The sequence below is a fragment of the Pagrus pagrus genome (assembly GCF_965226575.1).
Source record: "Pagrus pagrus genome assembly, chromosome: 2".
Lineage (NCBI taxonomy): Eukaryota > Metazoa > Chordata > Actinopteri > Spariformes > Sparidae > Pagrus > Pagrus pagrus.
The window spans coordinates 2,078,937-2,091,687 of NC_140186.1; the positions used below are offsets into that span (position 1 = coordinate 2,078,937).

General features: G+C 43.8%; 1 protein-coding gene across 2 annotated transcripts; it reads left to right on the forward strand.

The window, feature by feature from the left end:
* Positions 1–827: 827 nt before the first annotated feature.
* Positions 828–12,690, forward strand: LOC311268731 (E3 ubiquitin-protein ligase pellino homolog 1-like). 2 transcript variants are annotated; one of them, XM_084372527.1, is made up of 7 exons: positions 828–1,078; positions 6,627–6,798; positions 9,585–9,714; positions 10,142–10,243; positions 10,492–10,689; positions 10,789–10,977; positions 11,575–12,690. In XM_084372527.1, the coding sequence occupies exons 2-7, from the start codon at positions 6,713–6,715 to the stop codon at positions 12,151–12,153; spliced, it is 1,284 nt and encodes a 427-aa protein (XP_084228653.1). In that variant the 5' UTR covers positions 828–1,078; positions 6,627–6,712; the 3' UTR covers positions 12,154–12,690. The 2 variants fall into 2 exon arrangements, with proteins under 2 accessions (XP_084228653.1, XP_084228652.1); XM_084372526.1 differs by having other exon boundaries at positions 10,492–10,977.
* Positions 12,691–12,751: the final 61 nt, after the last annotated feature.

Sequence of the window (12,751 nt, forward strand, 5' to 3'; positions counted from 1 at the left end):
TGTGTGTGTGTGTGTGTGTGTGTGTGTGTGTGTGTGTGTGTGAGAGAGAGAGAACGAGAAAAACCAGCTGGAGCAAAAAGCTTTGAACTTTCACAATAAAACACCAGTTTGTGCTGCATGTTGGCTCAGCTTTGTGTCATGTCAGCAAATATTTAACAAAACGGTGAGAAAATATTTGTTTTTGTCACAGGCACCTTTTATAAGAGAAGTAGATTTTTGATCATCATGTGTTTTGTTTTTATTATTATCACTGCAAACAGGAACCTCTAACAGCTGACTCAGCAGACTTTGCATGTGCTGAAATGTAAACAAATATAGTTTCACAGGAACATGGAGAAGACAGTGTCTGTAAATATAGAGAGCTGCAGGGACGACTCCTAACTCCTGGAAACCAGGTTTGCACTTCCAGTTCCAAGAATCAAGTTTTTTGATTGGGTTTTTGGTTAAATGCCTGAAATAATGTCTGTGGTTACCACACGTTTAAGAGATTTTAAATGTTTTTTTCTATGATAACAAATACATCAGTAAATATCCCATGTTTGATTTAACATTAGCTTTAGAGATTTAATTTATGCTTCAAACATCACAGAGTGAAGTTCATCTGTGGAGATTATCTGATGAACAGAACCTGTAAATATAAATTTGAGATTATTTTCTGTAATAATCCAAAATACAGTTCAATAATCCCACAGAGGGAACCAGGGTGATGCTAACTTCCGGGTTAGGTTAGCCTACAAAAATACGTCATCACTCCAGGTCCCAGGGAAGAAACCGGAAGGGGCGTGACTTCGGTTTAACTCGTTTTATTTTGAAATGCGTACCGGAAGCAGTTATAGTCCACACCGCAGACTCTTTGAGGACTCGGGTCAGTTTATATCAGCGCCTCAGAGACGGAACAAGACCTCACTGGGTTTCAGTCCACTTTAAGGAGCCCTCAGAACCGAGGAGGAACGCGGTAAACTACCGGCACCGGGACAGTAAATAACACCGTGTTCCGTCCAGAAACAGTCAACACCGTCGGGAACCGGGACGGAGATATCCGGGAGATGAGAGCGGGTCAGAACCGCCGGTAACTTTGGTACGTTTGCTGTTTAAAGTCCAATTTCTCTTTATTCTTATTAACTTCACCAACTTTAAAACTTGTCCCCCCACGGTCCGCATTCACGCTAGCTAGAAAACAAGCTAGTTAGCTAACGAATTAGTTACTTTAACTTTCTTAACTTCACAGCCACGTTAGCTAAACTACACTAACGTTAACTAGCTAAGTGTCGCACCGACAGTCTTAACAAGTCATAATAACAAGTTAGAAATGGCGAATAAGGTTAGTTTTAATCAAACACTATATCCTATAACGCTGATATTCATGTGGATGTTTGGTATTTAAAGCGAGCCAGGTCTGGTGTTTGGTGTTATATGTGAATATATCATGATAAAACCCAAAAGCACCACGTTATTGTCACTGTAGAGGCATAAAATGTAATTAAAATGCCTCTAGGTTATTGTTTAATGTGTTTCTTTGTCTCCCTAAGTGATTATTCAGTACTCCTACACCTCTGTATCCCCTTCAAGTGTGTTTAAAACTGAATACTGATTTTTAATCACTATAAAGTCATTTTAAAGACGTATTCAAGTGCTTTCATTGTAGTGTAATATGTGATATATTATCCTATAATACTCCTATAACATTTCTTTGTGTGCAGTACTACATTCAGAATTTAAAGTGAGCTTTTTGTATTTACAGGATAATTATGAGTATTACTCCACATACATACACTTTTTTTTTTTATCGCACCATAGTTAAAAACATGTATGTTAATGTATATGATCCTAAGCAGGGGGCTCCAGGCCGGTCTGTCCGGCTCCGTGTGGCCCAGCTGGCCTCTTTTGTTCCGGCCACACAGACTGATTAGCATGCACCATCCTACCAGAGCATCTGTCCCCGCAGACGCTGCTTTTGTTCCCCGTTTAAAAACTCGAAAGTTGGGCCTTTTTGTCCAACTGTCCGCTCATATTAAAAAAGCTGGCAGGCACGTCAGCCCCTCTCCACACGCAAATGCTGACCTAAAACCCTGGAGACGGTTCAGATCTGCACAGAGGGCGAACAGAAGAGATGGTCACAGTTCAAGCCGTCTGTCACGGATACGGCTAAGAGCACTCACAGTGTTCAGACGTGGCTTCCTACAGTTTTTATGGAGGCAGATGTGGGCAAACTCATCTGTAAGATAACCCCACCACTGCTCACATCAACAAAAGTAAATACACTCTGTCAAACTATAACATTAACCCTCTGGGAAAAGGAGCAGAGGAGCTGCTTGTCACTGAAAAAACATTATACTGTATATAATGTGCCTGTTAAAAACATAATCACGACATAAGTTTGGGTTCAATAGGACTTTTGCAGCAGCTTCAGAACAAAGAAGGAAACAGCTCCAGTATGAAATATAACATTTAAATAAGGCACTAAGTATGCACAATGCCGAAAAGTAATATAAGGATCATAAAACTATAAACAGGTTAACAGAAAGTGTCATAAAAACAATAAACAGGTTTACAGTCAGGATCATAAAATCATAAAGAGGTTGATGTGAGCAGACAATCTCTGTAATAAGGAAACATCCAAATAAAAAACATTAGACGGGAGGGCAGGTAATCAAACTGAGGCTGTGAAGAAGTCTTAGAAGAAATATTAACCCATCAGCATTTTCTGTTGATTATTTTCTACACTTCTGAATCATTTAATAGTTTTAGTCTGTAAACATTTTAATGAGAAGAGAAAGATCTTCACTGACTAAATAAACAAACTCTCTTTGTTTTCATGACTTAATATTGTAAATATTAAAAAGTCTGACTTTACATTTCTTCTCCAAAACGACACAGTGCTCCTTTAAATACGCAGGATGCCTGATTATGATCATGATTATTTTTCACGATCTGAGCGATCAGGGCAGAGTGATGCTTTGCGAAGGGAGTGAGTCCGTTAACTAAAGTGTCTCTGTGTAGTTTTGTAGAAGAAATTCAAACTCCGAATTTGAATATTTACAATATTAATGAGGTCATAATACAAACTTTTTCCCAGAACACTGTTTGAAGCTAGAAAGGTGGCAGGGTCCGCCACATATAAACAAGGTAAAACGGTATAAATTGTGTTGTTTCTTCAGTCATGGAAACAAAGAGAGTCTGTTTAATTTGTTTAGGCAGAAAGAAATGTCATTTAGTGAAGATCTCGTTAGTTTCTGCCCCCAAACTACAGACTGCTCCTTTAACTGGAGATCTGCTTCTACTACAGACTAAATAATTGAATTAAACTTGTGTTTTGTTGTGTGTTGTTGATCCAGTTGTGTTTGCAACAACAGCAGCAACAATGGTGCCACTTGGAAAACGCCACGAGGGGAAAAGTTGTCTGTTGCCACTTTCAGTTATTTACAGACGACGGTCAGTCCTGGAGCGTTTGTTCGGCTCGTGTCTAAACGTCATGTGATCTCATACTTGCACAACAAATTAGCAAAAATGTGAAATGTCTTAAACTTTGTTATAATGATTTTATTATGATATTGATCTGTGGACAAATCCTCCGGCGCCGCTTTTACGTTCTTTGTGATTTAATTGGCAGATTGACGAGTAACTCGGCTTTGTTAATCAGGTTAAATTCCTCTGTGTAAACCGTTAACGTGGTGCGGTAATGGGACTGCACTGTTGCCTTAAGCTGCCCTAAATTAAGTTATTAGTGCACATGTAAACACACTGATGGCTTTGTTTTGTGTGACCTCGCTCCAACCAACACATGCACCCTCCTCCGCCTGTTATGGAGACAGTTTGATGTGTTTGACAGGCTGCTCACTGACACTTCACAGCCACAGCCTTTATCTTTGTCTGTTGCCATGGTGAACTGGGTTAGTGTGTGTGTGTGTGTGTGTGTGTGTGGGTGGGTTAGTGTGTGTGTGGGCTGGGGGGTATTTCCTCTTCAGGGCTGATGTGAAAACAGAGCGGGTCGGTGCCGCCCTGGTCTGTGGTGTGTTGGACCGTCAGTACTGGAGTTTACAAAGTCCCTCAGCTACATGTTCGATTAAAACACTGATAAGTCGTTAGCATGTTTATGACGACACGTTATTGATCGCTGTAAACTGATAAAAACCTCATCGTCTACTTCACCAACACAACCTGATGTCTTGTTGTCCTTTAAATCCGTTTGCTGGGAGAAGTGAACTTCATATTTTTCATGACGTTTGATAAAAGATCTGTAGAGTCAACACTTGTGGTTGTTTTGATCTGTACTCTGTCACCATGTTACTGACTCTGGATCAGAAAGATCACATCCCCTCTCTTAATCTGACTCACAAAGCTCTGATAACCTCGGCTGTCGTGTGCTCAACACGTGGCCTGATTTAATTTCTTATCAAGTCAGCGATGTGGGTTGTGAATCTAAACCGCCACAAAGAGCGCAACGCTGTGAAGCCACTTTTAAAATGTCACAGTGGCCTGGGAAAAAGAGGAGCTGTAAAAGATTTCTTTTGAGCATCACAAGGGACGTTTCCGACGACTAATTTCCTTTGACATCAGTCGATTCGTCTTAAAAAACACTCAAACTTTTTGAGTAGAAACATTTGGAAAGTCTAGAACCAGGGTTACATAGAAAACCTTACTGAAGTAAAAGTACCAGATTTCAAGATGTTTATTGTCACTCTGGTTGTACAAATACACTTGCGTGAAATGTTTTTTGCTTGAGACTCCACTACAGAAATAGAAAGTAGTATTTAGTAAATAAAAATGTATATAACAGTGGTCATAATGATAATAATAAAGGAAAACATGAACAGAGTATGCAGAATAAAAATATGGACAGCAGGGATAATGTGCATGGGTCTATACATGTCTGTACCTGAGACACAAATATAAATGCAGAATGTAAAGGAAACAAGGCTGTACTGTAAGATAATAAATGTAAAGTAAAGTAAGTCAAAAACTAGGTCGCGTGAAGAGTCTGGACTCCACGCGGCGTTGTGTTGTTCAGTGCTGATCAGAAACCGTGACATCTGAGTCACAAGCGAGGGATAACATCAGCTCAGAGCCGCGGCGTTGAACACAGCGACGTGTGATTCATCTCGAGGGCGACGCTACGTCTCCGTCACGAGAGGAAGGAGACGCACAAAAGAGCGCTTGTTGCGGACGAGTGAAGTCACTTTTAGAAGTCGTCCGTCCTCATGTGGCGTCCAGTTACAGGCGGTGAATGGGTCTCTGTCCCCCTGCAGTTCACTGGATGTATTCATGGCCACTGAAATAAGCTCTGGTCGGGGTGGAGGGGTGAGCTTCTGCTTTCTTTGTACGTGTATCTATAAACGTCTTCCACCCACTGAACATAACAGATCCCCAGAGAACGTTTCCAACAGGGCTGCAGGGTTTCCCCCCAGGAAACCGGTCAGAGGAGGTTACGACCATCAAACTACTGAACTACAGATTATTAGACTTTCTAAAAATAACTCTCGGATCATCAGTCACTAGCTGTGGCCAGCTCAGCTAAGTGATCTGATAAGATGTGCGTTTACGGCCCCGAAGCATGAAGAAATTCAAACACAATGTTTATATTTACAATATTAATAGTGTGATCCATGTACCTCAGAGGTCAGAGGGCGGATTGACATCATAACCCTGTTGACCACTTTCCAGTACAAGTCAGAAAACCAGCTCTAACCAGGTTAACCATTATCAGCTAACCAGTTGTTAACAACCTGTTAGACCGTACTTTGCTCATACAAACGCCGAAATAACACGCTCACAGACAGAATGTGGACAGTACTGCTCGTGAAAATGATTTAATGAGACACAAATAAGTCAGAAGTGCTAATAAACAGTAGATCCTACAGAAGTTAATGTGTGGAGAAGACATCTTGGATTTTGAGGTCGGGGTTGGCGAGGTGCATCCTCAGGAAGAGCGCCTGACTTTGAAGCCAGTTTGCGTAGTGAAAGAAGCATCTGTAAAACGGTGTATTCATTATTTTCAACACGAAAAAAACTGAAGTCGGCGCGATGGGCGGAAGTCTCTGGTGTGCAAGTTGAGGTTTTTGGCTTCAAAACGCCACTGAGCAACTTTGATGGGAATGAACGGGGCTCCGCCTCCAACGGCAGATGTGTCCAGATGTTATAAAATGTCCTCGGGTGCATCCGACTGTGGGGGATGTTTCAGTTGAATCTGTTCCCGGTTCAAATGAAACACACCAAATAAATCAACCAAATCAACGGACAATTACTCATTAGTTGTGTTATAAGTTGTGTAGCCAGCAGGTCACAGTTGTGCGTCTGAATCAATGCTCAGCTTGTTTTTTTTTCATGGTACAAAGAATTATAACATCCAGTGTGCTGCTAAGTGAGTCACCCCGTCACAGACGTAAATGGGTTTGTTTTACACCTAACAGCCTCGCTCAGTGTGCTGGACTGAATACATACATTGTCTGCCCCTGTTGCTCCCAGCTCCCAGTACAAAGACTGGGTGGGTGTATTGTACCAGTGAATGCTGTTGTGTTGGAGCTTTTGTGTCTGTGTGGATGTCTGAAGAAGGTTTTTTACATTTTGAATTAAACGCTTTTCGTGATTGCATGTCTTATGCAAACATAAAATAAGTCTCATGTCTGCAGGTGAAGTGTGTACCTGCACTGATGGAGGCTCTCTGAGGGTGACAGCGGGAACGTCCTCACCCTTCCTCCCCCCGAAGGCTGCACAGATGTTTTCGCTCGGTCAGGAAAACATCTCCTCCTCCCCTGCTTCCACCAAAGGACCAGTCAAATATGGAGAGCTCATTGTGCTGGGGTAAGACACTCACCGAGGGGCTTTTACAGCTGTGGTCAACATATCGAGGTGGAGTCTTTAAAGGTTTCGCTTGTTTTAGCCCTGTAACTGCTCATATGTGCAGTTTACACGACTGCTGACCGTTTCATTTTCAGAAGACTATTTAAATCTGGAGCCTCATTACAGACACGTTAAAGTGTGAAACCTTCTCATCTCAGATCAGGAGGACGTTTAGGACTTTTGGTATCACAGAAATATTATTTCTAACTGCATTTAGGAAAACATGGTTATTACAGAACCATCATAACAGAAGAATGTCCCTTTGTTTTACTCTGGTGCTGCTGTGGGTCTCGTATGTAACCCCCTCTGGTGCAGACAATAATCTGTACACTGTCAAGATTGTCCAGATAAAAAGGACGAGATGAATCTGAGCTCGGTGCCATGTAGCAGTTTAATTTGCAGTATGTCCATCAGGAGCAGTAAAACTCAAACTTATTGCAGTTTAGAGTTGGAGAAACTCCACCAGGGTGAAGAATGCAGCTGACTTCCTGACTGAAGGCCATTCACCGTGGACACAAGAGAGAGCCTGTGGTTCAGGGAGGTCGAGAGACGTCAGGAAAAGTTGTGGCCGCTGTGGTTTCAGACCTTTTGTTTGCTTTCGCATTATGTTGTCCACATATGAAATTAAACAGTCTGGCAGTGCCGGCAACTAACAATTAGACTGGTCACAAGGTTTAATTTTAAAGAGCCATACAGTTAGTGAACACAGAGGTGGTGTTATGTGTCGTACAGTGGAGCCCCAGTGGAGCTGGAGGGTGGTCTGAGTTTGTATAAGAGAGGAGGTGGACGTCACGTTATCTGAACCTCAGGAAGTTTGCATTATCCCGTGAAAGAATGGCTCCACTTTTAACTGAACTCTGGTGTTTACTTGACCCGCGGCTGGCAGCAGTCTGGCTCTGAAGATAACCCTCCAGCTAAACTCGCTTTTTATTAAAGCTCCAACAACATGTAGCTTTTAATTTTCAGATTCACTGCAGCTCAGGACGACAATAACGTTCTGCAAATTAAATTGTGTTTTGGAAATGAACACAGTTTGGTGTGAGAGGCGTCCTGATGGCTCGGGTGGATAATCTGTCGACCACGTTACCACAGCATCCTGCTTTTTAATCCGGGTTGACACCGATGATGGACTTGAGCTTCCTGTCCTCAGAAACGTTTGGGAAATATGCTTATTGTCTTCCTACCTGCACCAAGTAGATGGGTTCAGGACGGGTTCAGGACAGGTTCAATAGAGCCGTTGGAACATTTTTTTTGTCTTGGTCCACATTAGAGCCCCACTGATATATTGGTAGGCCGATATTGGCCATCACAGATTCATCGACATCGGCATATATGTTGTTTTTTCGAGATTATAATGCAGAAATATGATGTGGTTTCATTAATAACTGTTAACTTCCCATTGTATTTTACATTTACATTTATTTATCAGATAAAAGTTTATAGTTAAACTGTAAAATGTGCCTTCACACGTTGTAGTCACCAGTGTTTGATGTGACATCTGAGAGATCAGTGTAAGAGATTTAACCCACCAAGACGTTTGTGCTTATTTGACTTATTTGAGGTGTTAATTTGAAAGTGATAAACGCATTTTAAAAAAGATTTGTTATGTCTGTACATGTACTAATCTGTTACTCTATGTAAAGAAATAAAATTACATTTGGTGAAAGGCACATCATGATGTGTTTAGGACGCAGCCTCTTTGTGGTTTCCTACCTGTTTGTTTTTTATTTGACATCGGGACATCAGAGCGAGGAGGATGTGGGTGTGTGACACGATCAATAGGAGACAAAGATATGATGAATATTATCGTCTAGGTTGGGATAAAGAAAATGTAAACAGCCAGCAAGGTTTAGGACTCAGAACACAGGTTTAGGACTCAGAACACAAGGTTTAGGACTCAGAACACGAGGTGTAGGACTCAGAACACGAGGTGTAGGACTCAGAACACGAGGTTTAGGACTCAGAACACGAGGTTTAGGACTCAGAACACGAGGTGTAGGACTCAGAACACGAGGTTTAGGACTCAGAACACAGGTTTAGGACTCAGAAAACGAGGTTTAGGACTCAGAACACAGGTTTAGGACTCAGAACACGAGGTTTAGGACTCAGAACACGATGTTTAGGACTCAGAACACGAGGTTTAGGACTCAGAACACAGGTTTAGGACTCAGAAAACGAGGTTTAGGACTCAGAACACAGGTTTAGGACTCAGAACACGAGGTTTAGGACTCAGAACACGAGGTTTAGGACTCAGAACACGAGGTTTAGGACTCAGTCTTGACTGAAGACTTGTCGCTGTTGACTTATGATGTTGGAGCTGAAGCTTGAGACTTGTGACTGTGTCCCACCTCTGGTAGATATAGTGTTTATTGTTTGGGAGCAGAATAACTCAGCCCAGACCCAGTTAATGTGTGGAGAAACTCCACCACAGTGAAGAATGCAGCTGACATCCTGACTGAAGGCCATTCACTGTGGACACAAGAGAGAGCCTGTGGCTCAGGGAGGTTGGCTGCTGTGGTTTCAGACCTTTTGTTTGCTTCTGTGTTATTGTAATCTAGAACTGAAATAAAGCTGTCTGGGACCGTAGACTGTCACATGCATCATCACTCAAGTATAAACCAGGAGAGGGTGATTACAGGATGAAAACATCGGCTACTGACCGTAAATGATCTAAATATGAGCATTTACATGTTTGTCTCATCATCGTAGTATGAATCAACCGTCACTGATGGTTCTTGTGCCTTCAGGTGTAACGGCTCTCTGCCCAACGGTGACAAGGGGAGGCGGAAAAGTCGCTTCGCTCTGTGTCGCAGAAATAAAGCCAACGGTGTGAAACCCAGCACGGTCCACTCGTCCTGCACACCTCAGGCTGCCAAGGTGAGAGCTCGACATGCCAGGTAATGGGTCAGGGTCAGGACAGGAGTGAAACCTTCACATATTCGATAAGGTTGATAAACAGGAGTGAAGATAAATCCACTTTTTTAATCCCAATCCCTAAAAAGTAATCTCTGAGCTCTCCTCCTGTCGGTAAATGGCTCCGGATCAGAGCAGTATCTGAGTGTTTATTCCTCTAGAAGGTTCTGGATCTGCACCTGACTCTCTCCTTCAGAGCTGAACACTGTGACTTAATGCCCAACTTTGTTTGTGTCTTTTGTGTCATGCGGTGTCTTAACACACAGAATTCACCTGCTTTCTGTGGAACACACTGTCACTCTTTGTGTTACAGACTCACTAATAAAATAATTCACGGTTGTGTTTGTCCCCGAACGTGTCGTAACGGTTCATCTCTTCTGTGTTTCCAAAGGCGATTAGCAACAAGGAGCAGCACAGTATTTCGTACACTCTGTCTCGGGCGCAGACGGTGGTGGTGGAGTACACACACGACAGCAACACGGACATGTTCCAGGTCTGCAGCGTCCAACTACTTTATATATACAGATTTAATTCAACTTTGCATGGTTGGATTTAATTTGTGTGTATAGATTACCGGGAGTTTGGTGCTTGGTAGACTTTCCTCAATCTACAAAAAGCTGTGTTGGTGCATTAAATCTGTTGAGAGCTGCAAACTGTGGAAGCCAAAGAGACAGAATAAGAAACTATAATTGTGATACCTCTTTAATCCATAACCTGAATCTTGCTTGTGTATCTTCACAGATCGGTCGTTCGACAGAGAATCCCATCGACTTTGTGGTGACGGACACGGTGCCCGGCGGTCAGAGCCAGGTTGATGGTCAGACGGTCCAGAGCACCATCTCCCGCTTCGCCTGCCGCATCATCTGCCAAAGAAACCCGCCTTACTCCGCCCGGATCTACGCCGCGGGCTTCGACTCCTCTAAGAACATCTTCCTGGGGGTAGGCTGCCCTGATGTCCAGATTCATTACTTGTGTTTCTGTGTGATTAGACATGAAGTGTTTCTCAGGACTGAACATGAATATTTGACCTCCCGGCAGGAGAAAGCAGCCAAGTGGAGGATGCAGGACGGTCAGATGGACGGACTGACCACCAACGGAGTTCTGGTGATGCACCCGCGCCAGGGCTTCAACCAGGACTCCAAACCTGGACTGTGGAGGGAGATCTCCGTCTGCGGCAGCGTCTTCACACTGCGGGAAACCAGATCATCTCAGCAGAGGGGCAAGATGGTGGGTGACTCCTCCGCCCTTCATAGGAGCTGTAGTTTTATTAAGTGTAAACAAATTCAGTCAGTGAACTCAGAGTTGATCGCAAACATGTTTTCTGTGTATCTTTGTGGTTTAACAGACATGTTAGAGGCATTTCTTCTTTTTAAAAATAATAATAATTAAAACTGCAAGCAGTGATGAACGTTGAGTCGACGTTGAGTTGAGTCAATTGATCACATGACCTGGAAGCTATTGAGCTAAAAGGCCGTAGGAGGCCGCGCGGCCAGATGTGTGCTTGCCTGTTGCCTGTCGCAATTTCCTACCTAAATGGGATACTTGTCAGACAAAACACAACAGTGACATCTTCAGTGACTTCCAGTGGGTGGTGCTATAGATATGACACAGTATTGATGCATTGACATATTCAGGGGTCATTTGTGCTGTCGGGTCCGTAGTAGGCAGTGATTAAAACTCAGGAGCTTGTTTATTCAGAAAGGCTTAAGAAACCCTGTCATGGCCGTCGTTCTCTAAACGGTCTCCATATAAAATGGATTAAAACAGGGTGAGGTGTGACTGTGTTGTTGTGATTGAGCTGTAACCTGCTCGTCTCTCCTTCAGGTGGACTCTGAGTGTAACGAGCTGATGGACGGCTCGCTCATCGACCTGTGCGGCGCCACCCTGCTGTGGCGGACGGCCGAGGGTCTGGCGCACACGCCCACCGTCAAACACCTGGAGGCCCTGCGGCAGGAGCTGAACGCCGGGCGCCCGCAGTGTCCGGTCGGCTTCAACACGCTGGCCTTCCCCAGCCTTCGCCGCAAAGACGTCCTGGACGAGAAGCAGCCGTGGGCCTACCTGCGCTGCGGCCACGTGCACGGCTACCACGGCTGGGGGGGGCGTCGTAACCCCGAGGTGGACGCGGAGTGTCAGGAGAGAGAGTGCCCCATGTGCCGGGCGCGGGGCCCCTACGTGCCGCTGTGGCTGGGCTGCGAGGCGGGCTTCTACGTGGACGCGGAGCCCCCCACTCACGCCTTCGTCCCCTGCGGTCACGTCTGCTCGGAGAAGACGACGGCGTTCTGGAGTCAGATCCCGCTGCCGCACGGCACGCACACCTTCCACTCCGCCTGCCCGTTCTGCATCCAGCCGCTGAGCGCAGAGTCCAGCTGCATCAGACTCATCTTCCAAAGCCCGCTGGACTAGAAGCGGCTTCACCAACAGAACAATGTGCTTTGAGTGTTGGGATTTTCATAACTTAATTTTTATAACTTAATTTAACTTAATTTAGATCTTGGATACTTTTATTGGGTTTGATTCCTGAATATCAGAGACGAGTCGGGCGCTGTCGTCCTCCTCTAACGTGGTGAAGGTTCTTCCTGGACGCAGCTGCTTGACGGGTGATTTGCCTTAAACTTTGTATTTATTTCTGAACCTCCTCAGTAATGATTTTTGTAAATCAGTGCAGAATTTTCCAGCTGTAATGTTTCCTGACAGCTGATTACTGTGTCACTCTGCCTTAAAGAGCCATTAACACTAAGACTTGATCGTCAGTTTGGTTTCAGTCGAGTGTTTCAGTCTCTCTGTGGTCTGGTTTTTATTGTAAAGGCTTTTCTTTGGGAAACACAAAGTGACCTTCCTCTGTGATGCTGTTTCCTCTTTGTACACAGAATAACTGTATTTTATGATTTTAATACAAGCTTTGTATCGTAACAAAAGGAAAATATATTTCTTGGGAAACTTTTTAAGCTGCTGTCTGTGACTTGAAACACACACATCCACATTAAACAAGGTGAAAATATAT